Consider the following 21453-nt stretch of genomic DNA (forward strand, 5'->3'; position numbering starts at 1 on the left):
ATACACTTTTCAGCCAATGGTTTATGTAAAATTGTCATGTTTTGAGAAGAATAATCTTAATAAAAAGCACATACATTTATAGTTACGCTGGTATTAATGAATGGATAAATTTCGTAACACTTTCAAGTTTGTGACAACACTTTAAACACAGACAGCACACTCAAACAAGTATTGGAAAAAAATTATATTTTAGAAGAACTCACTAGAGGTGACAATTTCCATAACATGAAAAATATACATCGGTATTTTGTCTTTGTACATTAGGCAAAAGAACTGCAGTAGTCTGTCAGAGCCAGAATAAAATTAACCAGAGAATTAAAGATTGTGGGAGGAGAGAGAGTGGGATACAGGCATGCGCACGTGCGCACACACACACACACACACACCTCTGCTCAATCGCCCTTAAACACACACACACACACACACCTCATCTGAAATCCCAGAAACTGTTTGCAAGAAATCTACATTTAAAGCATGGCTAAGAAACCTATCAAAGAAACCACACAATAGGGGTGTCAAGCTCAAAAAATAAAAAAAAATAAAAAAAAATTCTGCTCTGATACAAGGGAGAATCTTTACTAGAAATCGCATACCAATATCCAATTTTAAGATGTCCGCACATTATGTGGGCAAAGCAGAGTTATTGCTACACCAAAATAATTCAGAATGCTGGTACAAGGGTTATGAAAAAAACCTCACATTCACACAAGCTTGAGAGGATGTTGAGCAGTTCTTAAACATGTTTCTCCCTTTAGCTCCTGTTTGATGCAGGGCACATAACAAGCCAAGCGGTTTAAACTGGAGGCACTTTTGAAAACAAAAGAGAACTTAAAAACATGCAGAATAAAGAAAAATCACATCTGATGGGTTTCCTTGCCATTGCCTCCCTGCCTCAAATGGACGACAAAAGAGAAAAGATGAGAACCTGACACTCAGAATGCAGTCATCCTTTCAGCCAAGATAAGAGCACTCCCCTCCCACCCCATTTAAAACCAAATCAGAGAAATACCTTCATGACCCCTAATTAATAAGAATATGACCGTGCTTTACAGCTATTTTACCTGAAGTGTGCCGATTGAGAAAGCCTTCCATCATGACGAGCATGCTTTGAATCCTATTGATAGCTTACCCCTGCCTTCCCCACCCTAAAACTGGATCGACTTTGAGTGAGAAATGCCAAAGCAGACTTTTGTTCAAACTGACAAGTGGGTATTTGAGGCCACTTGCACCTGTAACAGATTTGATGCACACTAGATGTGAGGCAGCCAGAGGGGGAAGGTGGGAGATGAACTATAGTCTTCAAGAACTTTACATGATGTCACACTATCTACAGAACTGCTATTTTATTTGGTACTAAGTCTTGCTGGATGGATAGGAACAAGTTATTATATATTATCCGGTTTTTATGTCTGTGCTATGTACACATCTTTACAATCTCTTCCTGAAAAGTTGTATCAGTTCATAGACTTGGAAAAAAAAAAAAAAAAGAGCATAATTGTTTAGGTTTTTTTTCTCTTTTTTTGTTGGCACTTGCTTGGCGTGTTCTGTCAGCATCTGTGATGGCCTTATGTTCTATTGCAGCCTATTAATGCCAGTCTGTTACTGCCAACATTCAATGAAAACCAGTCCAGCAATAGGGTGGTAGAGTGCAAGAAAACAGTGCCAAGTTGTTTCTCAACTGGAGACCTGTGAAAGACACATACAGAGATATTAGAGATGTTTCAACAAATGTCAGTACATAAACTGCCAGACTAACTGGACCTTTAGATATGTAAAGCCTTTAAAACCTGAAGGCTAAAAAGGTGATACAGATCAGCAGTTTACATTGTTTTTTTTACATTTTAAACACACTTTTTTTTTTAAACACTACCGTGTTTTTAAAAAGAAATTAACACTCTTATTTACCAAGGTTGCACTATATAGATTAAAAAAAAAAATTACTCTAAAATGTATAACGCTGTTCTTTTGAACTTTCTATTAATTAAAAAATCTTTTAAAAAAAGTGTTTTGACTTTTCAATGCTGATAATAAGAAATGTTTCTTAAATACCAGATCGGCATATTAGAATTATTTCTGAAGGACACTGAAGACTGGAATAATGGCTGATGAAAATTCAGCTGTGTCATAAATTACATTTAAAAATATAATGAAACCAAATTTGTAATATTACTGTTTTTACTGTATTTTCAATTAAATAAATGCAGCCTTGGTGAGAAAGAGAGACATCTTTTCCTACCAATCACAAACTATATGTACACCATTTTAAAGCAAACAGTGAAAATATTTCATAAAACCTGAGGCGCCTATAGGGTCTATAGCTTACCTAAGACAGTCTAAGCAGACAACAGAGACACTAATGTTACCTAAAATCTTACCACTGAACCTCCATTTAGAACAGGCTTTGGGAACTTGTTATAACAGGTTAGCTCGCACGATTACTATGGCGGAACTCTACTCAGACTGACAAAAACACTATTCTGAGGGGATTAGCCCTGTATGGTAAATTGAAGCAATTTAAAAATTGTGTTATTTTAATCCTGTACAAATGTCTAATGTTCTCCTGACTTTCTAGAACTTTCACATGGTGAAATTCTAATGCATCATTTACAATTGATTTTTTTTTTTTTTTTTCACAGGTAAAAACAATCCAGTGTAAATCAACATGGTAATAAAAAGCCTGTAGATCTACTCTGTGACCACATCCAGTCTGAAGGTGGATAACTGCCACCATTCGTCAAGGGGTAAAACCCCATTCAGCTAAGGGGTGGCTTTAAAGCCTGCAGTAATGGTTCTTTGCATTTCTGGCTCTGTGTTTGGGAGTTGTCTGTCAGTCAGTCAAGTTAGGGAAAAAAGAAAAAAAGAAAACAGTCACAAGACTTTGGCTGTAAAATGAAATGGTAAAAGTCCACTTGCTTACCCTGAAAATAGTGAAGCTACAAGCTGCTAGATGAATATCACTCGAAGGCAGTCTCTTGGCTCTTTCTTACACAGCGGGCAACTTTTCTTTTGAATTCACCATGTCTGTCTTCCCTCCACTCTTTCTGAAATATTAAACATAAAAAAAAATTATAATACACATGTAAAAATAAAGGTGAAATATAATTTCTCTCATTTATGAGGTGAAAAGTACAGAATCACATTCAGCTAAAGTGTACACGATGGAACATGAAGCATATTACTTATTAAATATCTACTGATAAACATCTATAGTCAGTCAAGTTCAGTAGGTTCAACAAGTTAGCATTAGACTTACTGCTGCATCAACATTGGCAGGGGAATCTCCATTGGGGTCAGCTAGCATTGAGATGACACTAATCATGATGGTCTCTACGGTGTGAATGGGGAGCCAGCGCTCTTCTGGTTTCTCATAGCCATATTTATCCTCCCCCGGCTCGTGCAATATTGAAATACAAACATCACCATTTTTGTCAACTGCAAACAATACAGAGAGAAGACATGAGATTTGATCTCAGTTATTTCAGAGCCTTACAGTTAACCACTTTTACGGTTACATTTAATTTAATAGACGACTGGAAATCATAAATATGGTGGCTGATAGCATTATTAAATTAAGTTAACTTGCAAAGAATGTGCATAATTTTAAAGGTTTACGCTACAATTTTATGAGGCTGAATTCACAATGCTAGGTGTTGGTGTAACCGAGCTGCATTATCAATTAGTGAAAAATTTGTGAGTGCAGCATAAAGAATAATGGATGTTTAAATTCAGTGGAAATCTTCATTTCATTTTACAAACATGGTTGATGTACACTGATCTGAAAAAAATGTAAAGGACCCGGTGTGATGAACCCATACTTACCATTTGGATGCCATATTTCTGTTATGAACTTCATTTTAGGAGGCCTGAGAGGATAGTCTTTGGGAAACGTAAGATGGGCTTTAAAAACACCACCCTCACTATAAACAGAAAAAACAAACACAGCAGGCTTAAAAGTGTTATTCAGCAGTAACATTGTGGTGGTACATTCATTGGATGCAATGTATTAAAATGTTTTGCATATAACATAATATTGAAACTGATTCTATAATACTGAAGTGAAATTAAAATTCTGCCATCGTTTACTCACTGCATGTTGTTGCAAACCTGTATGACTTTTCCAAGTAACAAAAAACTCAATGCTCATAACAGCTTATGTTTAGTAAGAATTATGTGACATGGCTTTTAATATGACAACAAAAAGACTTACTAAAGTGTATCAGGAGGGCCGATTATTAGCACTTCCCATCTGTAGAGGTCATTATCATCTATCAAACCGGCTGAGAAACCTTCCACAGGATTTTTATTCAGTTCTGTCAGGAAAATGGGACATGAAGATACTGATTAGCCATTTTCTATGACAGAGGGAAAACAAATATGACATTTTTTAGGTCAAAAGGGGCATTTGTGCAACATTTCAGACAAGAAATAACCAATTTGCCTTTTTGTTATCAGATCATCTGAGCCTGAAGCCAAAGAACACTGGCCTATTGGTGCCTGTAGTCTCAGACACTATGTCTGAACTTCTGTGTTCTTACAAGAGAGAGCAAAACAAAATCACTGGACCACCTTGTAGACAAAAACAAGCTGACAGTTGGGTAATCCAGTCATATAGATGTGTCACTTTTATGAGCACATGAATCATTAAGAGAGTCTGGTATTCTTACTAAGCGCCTCTACTACGCAACACAACAGGATAAGACACGGTCTTAATAAATGACTCAATTTAAACCACATTTACTACACACCTAATTTCAATGCTGAATTCATGTTTTTATTGCAAAGCAATGCTGCACAATTACTCTAAAGAGCCTGTCTCACCAAGGACAATAACTATAAAGTTTTAGCAAACATTGCCTTTCTATGAGAATAAATCTACATCACAACTACAATGACACAGAGAAACAATATCATTGGAATAATTTTCAAAACTATTTTTCTAGCTGATGCATAATATAAACATTGACAACCAATCACAATCAACCCCAGTTTAAAGAGCTTGAGCATTTAAAGTGGCAGATGGCATAAATGCAAGGTGCACTTGTAAATAACAAAACATTATTGCTGACACTTATATAGTTATCGTTCTTGGTGTGAACAGGCCTTCACTTTCGACTTACAAAGTTAATATCTCACAAGTTGTGCCTACATTTTCCTGGCCTGTATCTTTATAATCCAGCATAAATGGATGTTGTGAGGCTTTTGTTCCCTCAGAGGATTCACTGAGTTTAGAACAAGGCCAATGAGTTCACTATGCTGGTCCTGCTGAAAAGAGACAACCAAAACAGCCCTGATCCCCTGAATCAGTCAATCAGCCACAAGGCCACTGCAGAACCTGACGCCATGACAGGCCCGGGGTGCCGCTCACCCTGTCGACCCTTAGAAAGAAATCGGCGAGTTGCCTCTATGCATGTGTAAGATTGGGGGGTTGCTTGAGCTGTCCATGCCCCAAAGAGACAGCTGTCATGAACCTGATCTAACATTTGTAAACATGGTCTGACATGTACATCGAGTTTAAACCAAGAAAACTCATGTAATCTGCTTAGTTTGACCCCTTTGCAACTAATTCACTTCACTGGCTGCACTGCGCAAATGGGGCCCAGTGGAGAAATCCTCCTCTGGCTTGAGCTCAGTAAAGCTGACACTCACGGATCATGTTGCTCGGTGTACTGGACAAAGAACGGGAGAAACAAACTAACAACGACTCTAATAACAGCATGTCAAGTATATCACCATAAATAAAGTATGAGGTTGGTGTTATACGCGTATGTACATGTATTACGACAGTACAGTTGGACTGGGGGTCTCTAGTTCTCGCTGTACCGGTGAGCTGGTGTTCAAACAGCAGCCACCAATTTCTTAGCTTAGCCTGTTAGCCAGCCTAGAAAAACAAAGGGATTTGATCACCCCGCTGCGGGGACATGGCACACAATGTTCGGCTTACAAATCTCACCTTTGCGCCTTGTGATAACAATTTTGATTCGACTGATCATGATAAGACGGTGAACGGAAACGGGGCCAGTGACAGAGTTTCTCTGCGTTAATGAGACGATATACCGACTGCTGGTGCGCCTGTGTAAACTGCGTCCGGACACAGATGTCAAAACACGGGCTAGCCGACTGCGAACGGCACCGCCGGTGTGATACGGACGAAAGTGTCTGACTTTTATACATTTACATCACCAAACTTAATGGAATCAAAGAATGCACGCGTATTGTCATTTTAATTGCATTTTCACGGCTCACAGATTCATATTCAGTCGTTAGACGTACCAAAAAGGCATTTAAAAATAACAAAAGACGGCAGAGTTAGCCTTTAGCCGGGTGTTTTAGCCGCTAACTCGCTAACGAATGCGTTAAGATAAATACAGCGATCGTTAGCAGCTAAACTAGCGGCTAACGGCTAACACCTCCGTCTCGACTGCATTGGCAGGCTAAACGTGCACCGGTTCGTTAGCCTGGTCTTGCCAACAGCCTTTCAAAAATTACCTGCTAGCTGTCTCCTGAGTAACAGTGCTGACTGGGGCTCCGTCATGTTTTTATAAGTTATATTCTAGGTCGACAGTCGTTCACTTCGCTAAGGAAAAATATGTTTGAATTTGCTTGCGCGTCTTTCCGTTTCTGCTCTAGTCCGTTTTGCTCAACATTCTGCTCCGATGTACGCATGCGCTCTGTCGCGAGGAGAGAGCGCTCCAGGGGTACTTATGGGCGGAGGATTCGCGCATGTCTTAAACACATACACTTATTTATAACAAACAGTAATGGCTTTGACTGCGGGATTATGTGTAAGCACTCTAGAATGTTGTTAAGTCAGGAACTACAACATTGTTGTTCAAATTCACGCAGAAAACGATAAAAGGACAATCATTAACTGTGTGCATATTTTTATATGCTCATTATAGCTTACTGCGGTAACTGGTTTGTTTAGGCATTTATTATTTATTCTTAGTTTTTGCAAGTGCCAGTTTCAGTGAAAAGTTTTTGATTTTATGTAAAGCACAGTGTCATTTAACCACTAGGTGACAGTAAAGAGTAATAAATCTAGTTTAAATGGATAGCTCACCCAAAAGTGAAAATTCTTTCATTATTTACTCTCCCTCAAGATATTCCAACCCTGTATGACTTGTTGAACTCAAAAGAAGATATTTTAAAGAACATGGGTAACCAAACAGTTGATGTCAAAAAAATACTATGGAAATCAACTTTTTAATTTTTTTCAAATTATCTTCTTTTGTGTTTAACAGAATAAATAAACTCATACAGGGTTGAAACAACTTGAGGGTGAGTAAATTATGACAGGATTTTCATTTTTGGGTGAACTATCCCTTTAATGTTTTAATACTACATTTCTTGCAGGTATGATGATGATGGTGATGATGATGATAGTACTTTATTGTCAGACAAGTCTGAAATTTTTCTCGCGTAACAGTATCATTCAACACCAACAAATACATTTAATCTACACAGTACACAGACTTCACACATTATACATTACACTTAAATAAGTATTACATTACATCCTACATTACATATACTATACGTTTGAAGCTAAGACATCCTTCATTACATATACTACACCCTACACTTTACAGCACATTCACCTCTTATACCCATGATTTTTTGATTGAGTTTCTTATTCAACTCAAGGACAGCCTGATGCACAAGTGAATGCTTCAGCCTCACTCTGTTGAAACTTGGGACCCTGTACCTCCGATTTGACGGAAACAAGACATACCATTGTGCAGGACATGATTGGAATCAGTTACTATATTATTAGCTAGCTTTAACAAGTTGTTATAATAGGATAAATCATATAGCTTCTCAAGAGGCTGAACAACAACCCTTGAACAGATTTGTATGCAATTAAACAATTTTGTTTTTAACTTATGTTTTTAACTTAACTTTAACTTAGGTATGATGTACTAAGTGACATTTACTACAAATGACAAGATTTTCTGAACAGTGACTGTTTGTTTCAGCATGGTTTCAACTTGATGTTGCTGAATGAATTATTGATTGGCTGATATGTAATTTTACAAAACCTTTATTACAATGGTAACCCACATTGCTGAATGCATATACCACAACCAACTTTTTTTTACTTTTTCATGATGACATCAGTTAATCATTCATTGAAATCAGCAATACAGGAAAGATTGGGTGACAGGTCACTATGCTCACTGTACACAAATACATGCAACGACTCTCAGAAAGTGGTCTAAGAGAATAAGTAGGCCAGTATTACGTTACATATGGTGCAATGTATATACAGTGGCTTTGTTGTCAGATTATTTCCCAAGAATGACAAAGGTCTTCATAATCTGGACAGCAGAATACGACATCTTAAATTTCACAATTCTGGTCTAATGAAACCTTGTGAAAAAGCTTAACAACAAAAGGACATAAATTATCAACAGTCCAAGCAAAGCCACTACTGAATAGATACGCTCACTGTCAAGATATCACCAGTAAACATGATTAAGGCTTATCTAGATTAATTTTTCTATGCTAGAGTATGAACAACTGTTTACTGTATAAAAATCAAGGGTCATAAACTTCAGTTAAACAACCAATACAAGATTAAGTTACATTTGAAGAATTCCCTCACTGCATGGTTTTTATTTTCTGGCAGCTTTGTTTGTCAGACCTTTGTCCTGGTGTTCAGAACATTGCTGTGAAACATAATGCTAAAAGCCCTGGCAGATCTGGGTAACAGAAGCAGAAAGCATGATGTGAGCATGGAGATGAAAATCTACTGGTTTGTGGTCTATTGCAACACAAGAAGGAACTGTGTGACCAGAGGAAAGGGGGCAGGGCTTGATTCTAACTTCATAACCCTGCAGTGTGCTGTATTCACAGCGGAACGCCTTTCTGTTTCTACAAGTGACATCTCAAACACAGCAAAAAAAGAAAGATAAAGGAAGAAAACATGGATTAGACTGGGCACTGGGCATTGGGGCACATCAACTAAAGTGTAAGTAACTTTATGTTTAAATTATTGAGACTGTCAAGGTAAAATGATCTTCTAATGAAATGTTCAATCTGAAAAAAATGTTAATTGAAAACTGAAATATAGCATAACCTCGATGTCTAAAAGACTGGATAAATTCTAGATTCACAGCTGAACAATCATATGGCATTGTCTTGTTGCAGTCATGCAACTAATCATCACAACAGTGGCATTGTTGGCAGTCCGCTGAGGAACTTAGTCCTGACCCGAACTCATCTGATGATACCCATTTGGAAGTATCGTCTGTTCAGACTACCACTAAAAGGAAGCTTAATATACCTTTCTTCACAGACAATATAACTTATTAATATAACACAATAAAACATATTAATATTATTTCAGGTTAAAGATGTTGGCCATATATATATATATATATATATATATATATATATATATATATATATATATATTATAAGATACAAGATGATCTTCCTGTGGTAAAGGTGCTGTTTCTGAAATAGCATCAGCTTGTGGGTTGTGAGTGTTACAAGACAGGTTGCTGAGTACAACTAGTAAGATCACAACCAACTTTGAGATAACATCTTGTAGTCTACCTTCCATTCTCAAAGAGTTTCTTCTCTTCTGTCATACAGAAACTAAATTTGCTTGTTTAAGAGGTCATGAATAAAATGACAAGTAGCTAAAACCATATCTACAGGAAATGTTGTGGCAGTCCCTTTAGCACTGATGCTTCTTACAGTATTTTCACAGTATTCAAGAAAATTGTGTAGAAACAGGTTAGGAATCTGTTTTTTCCTCTGCATTTGGTTGTATATGTTAAATCATGACATAAAAGTTTCTGTTCACCATTATCCATTATAACTCAAAATCTAATTTTTCATCATGGCCTTGGTTTCCTGACCCATTTATTCAGGAAGTCTAATCACAGTTTTACGTAACTATGGCCTATAAAATCAGTCAAATTTAGTCAAACCAAAACTTAAAATGGTAGCAAGCTAATTGGTTAGCGACACTGTTATTAAAGAAATAGCTTCACTGGGTAAGCGCAAACGTCTTCTAGACATCAACGTCAGACACTTGGTTCCACATCATTTGCATTAATACAAGATATGTTTTCCCAATCCAGCAAAACAAATTATTTGATAAAATACTGTTGAGTGTTTATCTCCATATAAGGCATTTGTCACTAGCTGTGTTCATTGATTGTGATTACAACCCAGGCCTGTGCTTTTCCTAGTTGCTGTGATACCTAAATGTTGTCCAGTGTCCTGGAATCACATGAAAGCCATGTGAGGTTTATGCCACAGTTTATAAAGCATTCATCAGTGCAAGAAGTCTTGAAAATCACAATGTTTGGGCACTTTACCATCTGTGAATTGCTTACAAGTTATTGTTCTTTTTTTAGAGGCAAAAAATAGATCATGACCTCCAACCAACACAGACCAAGAACCCGCTTGAGCCTCCGCTCAAACACAACTGTACGTTACGGCTCCATGAGCTCTGAGCAACCAGATGGTGATGCATCCTCAATGCAAACAACCGTCATCTCTCAGAAACGCTCCTACATCGCAGTGGCAGTGCTCTGCTATATTAATCTCCTCAACTATATGGACCGTTATACTATAGCAGGTGAGCACAACGTCATCAAAGCCATATCAAGTGGAATGGTTCACAGAAAGTCACTTTAAAAAGTTATAGCCGTTGTTCTGGTTCTATTCCAGGTGTGCTGCTTAGCATCCAGAATTACTTTGGAATCCCTGACAGCACATCTGGCCTCCTGCAGACAGGTATCAGTTTGAGATTGTAGTATATTGCACTGACAACACAGTAAAAAGAATGACAACATTGCAGAACAGGATTTTACAAGAGTACTTCCTCACTGGAGATGAACTAATAGGTCTTTTTCTGTCATGTGTAAATGATTCAATTGGTTTTGGAGCATGCATTACTTGAAAGAACCAATAAGTCTAAATCATCTAATTTAACTCTGATCTGGTTTTCAGTTTCACATATGCAGTTTCATGCCCTAATCACTAAACTGCTAGCTGGTTAACTGTTCAGCTTACTGACAGTCAATAAAATAATATATATATATATATATATATACAGTGTGTGTGTGTGTGTGTGTGTGTGTGTGTGTGTGTATGTATATATATATATATATATATATTTTTTTTTTTTTTTTTTTTTTTTTTACTTCAAGGATGCATTAAATTTATCACAGAAGTGACAGTAAAAAATAAATATTTTTCAAAAAACTTTTTTTATTCATCAAAGTGTCCTGGTAAAAAGTGTCACAGTTTCCACAATAAAATAATAAAATATTACAACTGTTTTCAACATTGGTGATAATAATACATGTTTTCTTGAGCACCGAATCAGCATATTAGAATGATTTCTAAATAATCATGTGACACTGAAGACTGGAGTAATGGCTGCTGAAAATTCAGCTTTGCCATCATAGGAATAAATTACATGTTAAAATATATTATATAAGTTATTTCAAATTGTAATCCTATTTCAAAATATTACTGATAACCTTGATGAGCATAAGAGACATCTTTCAAAAACATTTAAAAAAAAGCACCAAATCTTTGAACTGTAGTGTATCTTTGCCATCAACCCTGTATTAACATATTTACAGTTTTTATCTGTAGCTTTATGTTCTTGGCACCAGTTTTTGGTTACCTCGGAGATCGCTATGACAGGAAGCTTATCATGATCGCTGGGCTGATTGTGTGGATCGTCACAACATTGGGCAGCTCTTTTGTCGAAAAAACGGTAGACTACTTTAAATGATGGATTTCCAGTGTAATCTTTGTAAAGTCCCACAATGTTAATAATATGTATATGTTTCAACTTGTGCCTATACTTTTGACCAATATATTTATTTTACTATCATTTTAAGAGTGTTACAATTTTAAGAACAGGAATTAATTTTGTTTTAAGTTACATACAGTACCTGTTTTTACTCTTACCACAGCACTTCTGGGTTCTGGTCCTGACGAGGGCCTTAGTTGGGACAGGAGAAGCCAGTTACTCCACCATAGCTCCTACTATCATTGGTGACTTGTTCACTGGCACCAAGAGAACTCTCATGATCTCCTTCTTCTACATCTTCATACCAGTTGGAAGGTGAAGGCCTTACTGCAAAATATATATACAAACTTATTCAGATTTTTCACTGTTTGTAGGACTCTGCTTGTCTGTGTTTGCGTGTTCCAGACAGACTGTGAGTCTGTGCTTTAGTGGTGGGGATTTTTCAGTGACCTTTTCTGTAGGTTACTTGAGCAAATGAACACCTTTATGAGTATGTAATTGACTCATTTATTCAAACGATTCATTCAAAAACTCATTTAGGAATGAAACAAGTGTTTCATTTACTCAGCTGATTTGTTCAAATTACTGTTGCTCTGAGATGTGGAATGATAATTCTGTAGTTTTGTTTGGAACTAATTTCTTTGCCATATCAAAAAATAGACTAAATAAATGGCAAAATTGTGTCAGTGTAGGTTACTTAATATTAACCTCTTGTTTTTTGAACTGTTGTATAAAGTCACAATCACAGCACTCTTGCTTGTGTGGTATTGTATCCCATTTTTCCTACATTAACAATACTTTTTTTACTCTTTCTGACTGTATGTGTTCCTTTATCTTCATTCAGTGGTCTTGGATATATTTTGGGGGCAACTATAGCTAATGCAACAGGGGATTGGCGTTGGGCCCTGAGGGTAAGAGAATATATGTTTTTTAAATATATATTGAGAGTGACAACATTTTACAGAAAGCACTGTTACAGCTTTACTGTGTTAGATTTAATATTTTGTTATAATTCAGTCAATTTAAATGTAAGCTCTGTACTGCATTATATTTTAAGGGTATAAGTGGATTTCCTTCTAACTATTGCATAACTACTCCATTCAAGCTAGAAGAATCACTTTAAAGTGAATCAGAGTTAAAGCAGTTTATATGCTCTGTTCTCACTTAAACATTGCTCTTATACTGGGGGTTCAAAGCAGTATTGCAGAGGATCGAGCAATTATTTGATCTCAAAAATCAGAAAATGAAGTGTATTAAACAAAAATGCAGTTTTAGGTTGATTTATTGATTCATTCAGTTAAAAGGTAAAATGTAATTGACAAGATTCTGTACATCATTACTGATTATTTTAGTGGCTTTGCAATGTAAGCATATATTGATTTAATATAATCAAGACATTTATAATGCTACATTTATAAAAGAGTGTTAAGTGGGTTGTATGAGTATTGGTTCTGATGTAGGTCAATCCAGCGCTGGGAGGGCTTGGTCTGCTACTTCTGGTGTTTCTGATTCCTAATCCTCCTCGTGGAGCCTCTGACAACCAAAGTGGAGCAACCATGGAAAACACCTCTTATATTGAGGACATCAAGTACCTCCTGAAGAAGTAAGTCATTGTAGAAATTCAAGTTACATAAATTTACATTTCATTCGATCTGGCACGTGCTCATAACACTTTTCATAATGTTTGTCTCATGAAATGCTCTAGGGCAGTGGTCAACATGTGGACACGGGGTGACCTAAAATTATTTAATTAAAAAAAAAAATAATAATAATTTAAATGCTAAAAACACACAATGACTGGTAAACCGTAACTGTCTTTATTCTCCCTTAAAGGAATAGTTCACCCAAAAATGTACTTTCTTATGTTGAAGATATTTTGAAGAATTCTGAAAAACCCCAGGTACTTCTATAGTAGGCAAAGAAATACTATGAAAGACCACACTGTAAAAAAAAAAAGTTGAGCCAACTTAAAATTTTAAGGCAACAAACTTCAGCAGATTTTTGAGTTTTCTCAACTTGTTGTTTTAAGTTCGCTCAACCTTTTTTTTTTTTTTTTTTTACAGTGCATCAACTGTTTGATTAGCAGAATTCTTCAAAATATCTTCTTTTATGTTCAACATAAGAAAGAAACTCATACAGGTTTGGTTAAATTAGGGTGACAACATTTTCATTTTTGGATATGTGCCTCCTTTCCAGTCGGAGTTTTGTCTGGTCTTCTCTTGGCGTGACTGCTATGGCTTTTGTCACAGGGGCTCTGGCTTTCTGGACCCCCACCTTCCTGTCTCGTGCACAGGTTACACAGGGTCTCAGACCACCATGCAATGAAGAGCCCTGTGACCCTTTAGACAGGTACAGCAAGTCTCTTTCCTTTTGACTTTATATAATTGGGCAGATCTTAAAGAAAAGCAGTGAGGTTAGCAGTAGACTAAACAGCAGAGACTTCCTCTGTGATAGTGTTCATATCAGCTTGTTCCTTGGTTAGATAAGACATCCTCTCGGTGCAGCTGTTTTTACCCTTGCAATCTTGTCAATAATTCTGTTTATTATGTTTCTCAGTTATTTCCCCAAACTGAGTTGAGAGTATTAATGAGTTTGACAAGTCAGACTGGTCTGGTAGGTTCTGTGAGAATCTGAGACTGAAATTGATCAACACACTGCTTCTTCTTTCTCTTGTGAAAGTTACATCTTTGGAGCTATCACAGTGGTGACAGGGATTGTTGGAGTGTTTCTGGGCACCTACATATCAAAGCAGCTGAGAGACAGAGTACCCAATGCAGACCCTCTCATCTGTGCTGTAGGCATGCTCAGTTCCTCCCCCTTCTTTTTTATTGCCATCGTCCTGGCGGCCACCAGCATCCCGGCCACATACGTAAGCAAAGATCAGCCACGTTCCTGCAATTAGCTGGATTAGTTTGTGACTTTCAGTATTTGCATGAATGTTAAAGAAATAGTTCACCCAGAAATACAAATTCTAATCTGTATGACTGACTGTTTTTTTTTTTTTTCTGTGGAAAACAAAATGCAAGAAGTTAATTTGAACATTTCAAAAACTGTTTTTGTCCATACAATGAAAGTCAACGGGGTTTAAAACAACATTGCGCACTACTGACTTTAATTGCATGCACACACACACACAAAAAGAAGAAGTCAGGGTTGCAACATCATGAGGGTGATTAAACGAACACAGAATGTACATTTTTGGGTGAACTATTAATATACTCTTTTAATTGACCTAAACTTAAACAATGCACTCAGGCACATAGATTGAATGTTTACAGTATAACACAAATTATTTGCTGTCATAGAACAATGTAACCACCAGGGTGTGATATAGTCTCTAAATATTTGTCTCTGTTTGATTTTTGTCATAATACAGACATTCATTGCTATTGGAGAGACTTTGCTGTCCCTCAACTGGGCTATTCTGGCGGACATTCTGCTGGTGAGAGGTTTACGCTTCTCAATACAACTTAAAAAGTGGTGAAATGAAACGCACACTCTTTTAAATTAGCACAGCATGTGGAGACCTGCTAAGTGATTCAATAAAGCCAATGTAAGAAAAGATGAAAAAGTAACACCATTATGCTTAAGAACTTTAGAAATGTTGAGAACACTGGTGTGTTGTTTAATTAATTGTTCTTCATTTTCAAGTGTGAGATTATTAGATTACAACTGTTGAAAAATGTTGTTTATAAAAGACATCTTTTAAATCTTATTCTTATTTTTTTTAGTATGTTGTTGTGCCAACTAGAAGAGCGACAGCTGAGGCCTTACAGATTATGGTCTGTCATCTCCTTGGAGATGCAGGAAGTCCATACCTTATTGGTGCGGTAAGCATATTTGAATCCACAGTACTTTCATATAAAATAGCAGTGGGGTCAAAGGCTATGCCGTCACTCTCCAGAAGTGCTTTAGAACACACGACACTTCTGGATACAAAATTGCACCTTGTGAAACAGCAATTGTCTTGGCATAGTTAAATTTTTTCAGTGTGTAATTTAAAAGACAAAAGGACTGTTATCTTTTTGTGTGTTTTGTTCAGATTTCAGATGCTCTGCTTAAGTACAATCCAGAATCTCCCAGCTGGGATTTCCGTAGACTGGAATATAGCGTTCTTGTGTGTCCATTCATTGGGGTCCTGGGAGGCCTGTTTTTCCTAATGACCTCTCTGTATATCAAAGAGGACAGGAAAGCAGCAGAACTGCTGGCTTCAGGTAATAACAGGCTATTGTAATTACAGACTGTCCACTCTATCTTTCTTCTTGGTGTCTACTTGCATGTTCTTGGACATAATCAACTGGTTTGATTTTACATTTGTTAAAAAAATAAAATAAAATAAGGCATTTAATGCATGCACAGCACAAACCTAGTAGTAGGCAAATTTGAAAAACATAACAATATTAAATAAGAGACATTTATTTTAACATAGCCATTCATAGTTACTGAATAATTGTTGACATCAAACACTGGTTATGTCAAGCTATTAAATGATTAAATTAATAAAATGTATTACATTTTTTTTTATTTAAATGTGAAATTAATTGTAATTTATTCTAAACACACCTTATGACCTCTGTTACCTTACACACTTGGCACAGATAATATTGTCTGTTATCTAGTGACAAAGTATAAAAGATTTCGCTGAGACCAAATCTGTAGTGCAACATGTGATGGGATTTTTATACAAGGCTGGGACAAAGGCCTCTTGTCCTGCTGGACCTTTTCCACTAATGGGCGTTATATGAGCAGGGCATGATTATGAGAGAAATGTGTGCGAAAAAAAAAAAAAAAAAAAAAAATATATATATATATATATATATAAAATTAAACTGGAAATTAATACTTTTTAAGAAATTAATTAGGAAATTATCTTTATTAAGCCTGCTTAACAAAATTCAGCATTGAGATCACAGAAATAAATTACATTTTAAAATATATCATATAAAATATATAATTCTTCGACCAAATATAATGAACTACAAGTGTAACAATATTTCACAATATTTCTGTTTTTACTCTATTTTTGCAGCTTTGGTAAGCATAAGAGACATCTTTTAAAAAATATTTAAAAAAAATCTTGTGTATGTATTGTACAGTATATAAATTGGTACAGTATATAAATGATTTATCAATCAACAATAAAACATTCATCATTTTAAGAATGTCTTGATATTGAAATTATGGCGGTATTAAAGGGATAGTTCACCTAAAAATGAAAATTCTGTCATAATTTACTCACCCTCAAGTAGTTCCAAACCTGTATGAATTTCTTTGTTTTGCTGAACACAAAGGAAGATATTCTGAAGAATGTGGGAAACAGAGCAGTTCTGGGGCACCATTGACCAGTCCCTCCAGGATTTCACGATTTTTTTGTGTGATTTTTGCGATCAAAATGACTGATTTTGTGGTGGTAATTTCCATAAATTTGTGACAAATTTGAGATTTTTTTTTTCTTTTAAATTATATCACATTTACCAAATTAACTCAAGTGAAGTCACCTTTATTTATATAGTGCTTTTAACAATACAGATTGTGTCAAAGCAGCTTTACAGTATCAAATAGGAAAACAGTGTGTCAGTAGTGCAGAAGGACAATAGTAAACACTCAATTTTCAGTTAAAGGTATTTCATTATTGAATTCAGTGATGTCATCATCCAGGGGTGCGTTTCCCAAAAGCATCTTTAGCTAACTATGGTCGTTAGTTCCATTGAACTCTATTGGAAACGCACCCCAGCTCAGTTCAGTTCTAATAGTATTTGTGCAATCAATTCGAGGATATCACTGGAAATTAAGTGTCCCCACAGGGCTGCACGATTAATCCCATGCGATTTTGAACCAGCTGGAGTTTATTAAACGTGCAGATTATGTATTATGTTAGATGAGCAATATTCACAAATAACAAACAAAATGCATAAAGCTGGTTTATTTTGGTCTCTTAGTCAATTCTGAAACATTTGAACTTTTAAAACAACCTTAGGACCCTTTTTCCACCTTACCTATGTAAACATTAACAAAGAAGTATTGTAGCTGTACATACTGCTTGTAAATCCAATTCATACATTTGGTATTTTGGTCTCTTAATAAATTCTGATATATTGATATATATATATATATTGATATATAAAAATAGAAGGAACAAATTAATAATTAAACAACACTGCGTAGTCAGCGTTGGTATTGTATCAGACTTTACTGATCAGTGTGCACTTAATGCACTTAACATTATATGAAATTCAAGTTCAAATGGAGTTAACAAAGTTTTTGACCAGCGAATGACGGAGATGGAGTGTCATTAGACATTATTAACTGTTATCTGAGGCAGTAAGTGCATCGCAATATATGCTTTCATCAACTTTTACAGGTTATATAACGTTTATTGTAGCTATATGGGCGCTTAGTTTTTCTTGTTGTTTAATACACTTGGTCAAAATCTCAAATTAAGCGCTTATGCACAGGATATTTAAAACGTACAAAAGTATATTGGATAGACGGCAAATAACCTACTTCTTCTCCGCTCTTCAAGCACACAAAAACATTAGCCTTTACAGACATTGTGTTTGAGTAAGGAAAACGCTGTACTATTCAAACATCAATTATTTATTCACCCTTTCATTGCGAAAAAGCGGAGATCTGTTTCCAGGCTGTGCGCGGCGCGTCAATCTGAGGCGGGGTGAAGTTACAAGGTTTCGCTGAGAGATGATCCAATGGCATTACGAGGTTTTACTGACAAGCTCTTTTTAATGCTTATCATTGGTTAAACATTTTTAAAACCCTCTGATTTAAAATAATAATAACGAATTATAATAGAGATATGAAGTTTGGATAATTTTCCACGGCACACCTGACTGGGCTAGGGTATGGCAACTGCATACTCTGCCATACGGAAACGCCGCCCTGCTCGTGCAGTATATCGGGGTATTGCTTAGCCTGGTCCTTGGCCCTGATGTGAGGAGGCAGGTGAGACAAATTTGCCGCCATTGTTTCTTGACAGACCGCTCACATACACAGATGTCATCACGTGAACAACAACATTTTGCGATTATTTTGCGGTTAAATGACGAATTATGCAGGATCACAAAAAAATGCGACATTTTGTTTATTTTGCATTGTATTCAGCGATCGCGGAATCGCGAAAAACTGGAAGGACTGATTGACTTCCATAGTACCTACTATGGAAGTCAATGGTTCCCCAAAACAGCCTGGTTACAAACTTTCTTCAGAATATCTTCCTTTGTGTTCGGCAGAACAAAGAAATTCATACAGGTTTGGAACTACTTGAGGGTGAGTAAATGATGACAGAATTTTCATTTTGGGTGAACTATCCCTTTAATGACAGCAGCACAAACATGATTTCAGATTATCCATAGAGAATCTTGTGTGTAGAATCTAAACTATTCCTTATTAATTTTATGGCATAACGTTTCTTTGTTTTAAACTTATAAATCCTGAAGATTTCTTCTCCTCTCTTATATCTATAAAGAAGGAAAAAGAGATTAGATGTAAACCAGTGCCACCAGTGGCTTCCTCTGTCTTCATATCGGCTGGTTCTTTGTTTAGAAAGAAAAGAAGATAGTGTTTACTGCAGCTCTTTCTGTACTTGTCAAATTTCTGATTTATTGAGGGCCGAAATCTAATAATATCACAGTCCAAAGCACCCGTTTGGAAATGTAAAAGGCTGTCAAGAATGCAATTTTGGAGCTGGTTTTGGGTGTTACTCCATAGCGGTACATAAATACATATATTTGAATAATTTTCTTCCTTTCCGTCTTCTTCAATTCAGGACAAGCTCCTGAACCACCAGAGACATCCACAGAGTCAGTGTGACCTTTTAAACACCAACCAAGACCTTGGATGAGCTTTGCTTCATCAAGCAGACACTTGTGATTGCATGAAATGAGACACAGATTAATGGACATATTTTAGAATCTTTGATTACATGAGAAACATGTACAGGTTTACAACACATAAGCACTGGACTGCAATCTTACTATGAAAAAAAAAACATTTCAGGCATTGCATTTTTATGTTTGAAACATTTTTGTAATTGTAATGCCTTACTTACACTTGTGACTTAACATTGTCTTGCTTACACATTTCTCTTGTGGGAAAATAAACTGCCTGATGTAATTTTTTTTTAGATATAGTTTTATCATTTTTACCCATTTATGTTAAACAAAATGTTGACAAAGCTCAGGATACCATGTACTTGTCATTAGAAGCTTTCGTCCTGCTTTTTTCTCTTGGCAGCTGTGTGCTACTAATGAGAGCCTCAGGGGAACAAGGGGAGAACATCCTCTTCTGGACTAAAACTGAAAGCTTGAAATACTGTATGTACCAAATTAGATCTCCAGTGTACAATCTGAGACTTGAAAGGTGTGGCAAATTAATAGGCTATTTAAATGTCATTATTATTTTTATTGTACTGTTTTATTTCATTGTACTATTGACCTTTTTCCTTTTTTGTACAAAAAGCATTTAAATAAATGCATATGCTTTTTATTTTCATGGCTTGCCTGCAATATAATTTCCATATACACTAGCTGTTAAATCCTGTCATACCCCTAAGAAACAGTAGGTGGCAGAATACACTTACGTTTAAACCACCGCAAAACATTTAGACCTGAACGTATGGAGTATTACTGAGCCATATCCTGAATTCTCTATTACAGAGGAGGAAGTGTCAAATGTGATAGTTACAGTTTCTAAATATGGTTATTTCTATTTTCGGATAAGGCACCTCAGAATAATAATTCTATTCATTTTCTATTGCGTTTCAGTATTAAAAACCTGTTCAAAATTCAAAATGTATGATACATTGTAAATACAAATGAATAGTTTGTTTACAAAATAGCAGTTTAAACACAACAAAAAATATGGCAGAATGGGTTGCCAACTGTCATTTTTTTAACAATAAAAAAACACTTCTTAGTTGTATCAGTTTTAAAAATTGTTACATTTCTGTGATCATACAGTAATAGGTTGCATAAGTGTAGGACACGGCTAAATGCTTTTTTTTTTTTTTTTTTTTTTTTAAAGTAGCCTAGTTTGTGTAGACAGTGATGCTGGGGAGAGAGAGGGGGCGGGCGAGATCTGGAAAGATCCAGGAGCCGGGATTTGAACTCGGGACGCTGCACACAGAGCCTTCGATGCCGACCTAAATGCTTTTTGTAATTATATTTAGTTAATGATTAAACATGCTTTTACTACAATTAATAGCAAAGAAGACAAAGAGAAAGGACCTCTAAGGTGAAACAAGCAAATTAAAACTAGATTCTTTTTATGCGAGGTGAATGTAATGCTAGACAAATAGTTTATCAAACTTACCTAAACCCCCAAAAAACCATTGTATTTGCGCCAAGAGTCACCAAAGTGCATGATGTGCCATTACTGTTGAACCTGTGGTAATTGTTTTGGTGGTCCTAAGAGATCCTAAGGCTCATTAGCCCACCTGATGAAGGTAATTAAAAATCTATTGCAGGTATTAGCCAAGTCCTGTAGTGCAGCATTATGATCTACCTGTACACTTATCACGACATATTCTATCAATACAGTCCGGAAAGTTCATTTATTGATTATTGCTTTAATGGAGCTGAATAACTGTTGCTGATATTTAACAAGATGCATGAACCTTAGCACTTGCTGTCCCTTAGGGTTAGGAAATAAAT

General features: G+C 36.0%; 2 protein-coding genes across 3 annotated transcripts; one reads left to right on the forward strand and one right to left on the reverse strand.

The window, feature by feature from the left end:
* Positions 1 to 3: 3 nt before the first annotated feature.
* ube2g1a (ubiquitin-conjugating enzyme E2G 1a (UBC7 homolog, yeast)) lies at positions 4 to 6689 on the reverse strand. The gene is made up of 6 exons (XM_058775179.1): positions 6487 to 6689; positions 4208 to 4310; positions 3820 to 3917; positions 3254 to 3432; positions 2918 to 3041; positions 4 to 1686 (listed from the first exon to the last, which is right to left on the reverse strand). The coding sequence occupies exons 1-5, from the start codon at positions 6530 to 6532 to the stop codon at positions 2955 to 2957; spliced, it is 513 nt and encodes a 170-aa protein (XP_058631162.1). The 5' UTR covers positions 6533 to 6689; the 3' UTR covers positions 4 to 1686; positions 2918 to 2954.
* On the forward strand, positions 6097 to 20287 carry spns3 (SPNS lysolipid transporter 3, sphingosine-1-phosphate (putative)). 2 transcript variants are annotated; one of them, XM_058775176.1, is made up of 14 exons: positions 6097 to 6135; positions 8857 to 8971; positions 10374 to 10597; positions 10690 to 10755; positions 11613 to 11749; positions 11952 to 12103; positions 12633 to 12699; positions 13249 to 13391; positions 13985 to 14137; positions 14468 to 14657; positions 15165 to 15230; positions 15520 to 15618; positions 15831 to 16002; positions 19569 to 20287. In XM_058775176.1, the coding sequence occupies exons 3-14, from the start codon at positions 10390 to 10392 to the stop codon at positions 19610 to 19612; spliced, it is 1497 nt and encodes a 498-aa protein (XP_058631159.1). In that variant the 5' UTR covers positions 6097 to 6135; positions 8857 to 8971; positions 10374 to 10389; the 3' UTR covers positions 19613 to 20287. The 2 variants fall into 2 exon arrangements, with proteins under 2 accessions (XP_058631159.1, XP_058631160.1); XM_058775177.1 differs by lacking the exons at positions 6097 to 6135; positions 8857 to 8971 and having other exon boundaries at positions 10527 to 10597; positions 11626 to 11749.
* The last annotated feature ends 1166 nt before the right edge of the window (positions 20288 to 21453 follow it).

This window comes from Onychostoma macrolepis, chromosome 05 (assembly GCF_012432095.1).
Source record: "Onychostoma macrolepis isolate SWU-2019 chromosome 05, ASM1243209v1, whole genome shotgun sequence".
NCBI classification, from domain to species: Eukaryota; Metazoa; Chordata; class Actinopteri; order Cypriniformes; family Cyprinidae; genus Onychostoma; species Onychostoma macrolepis.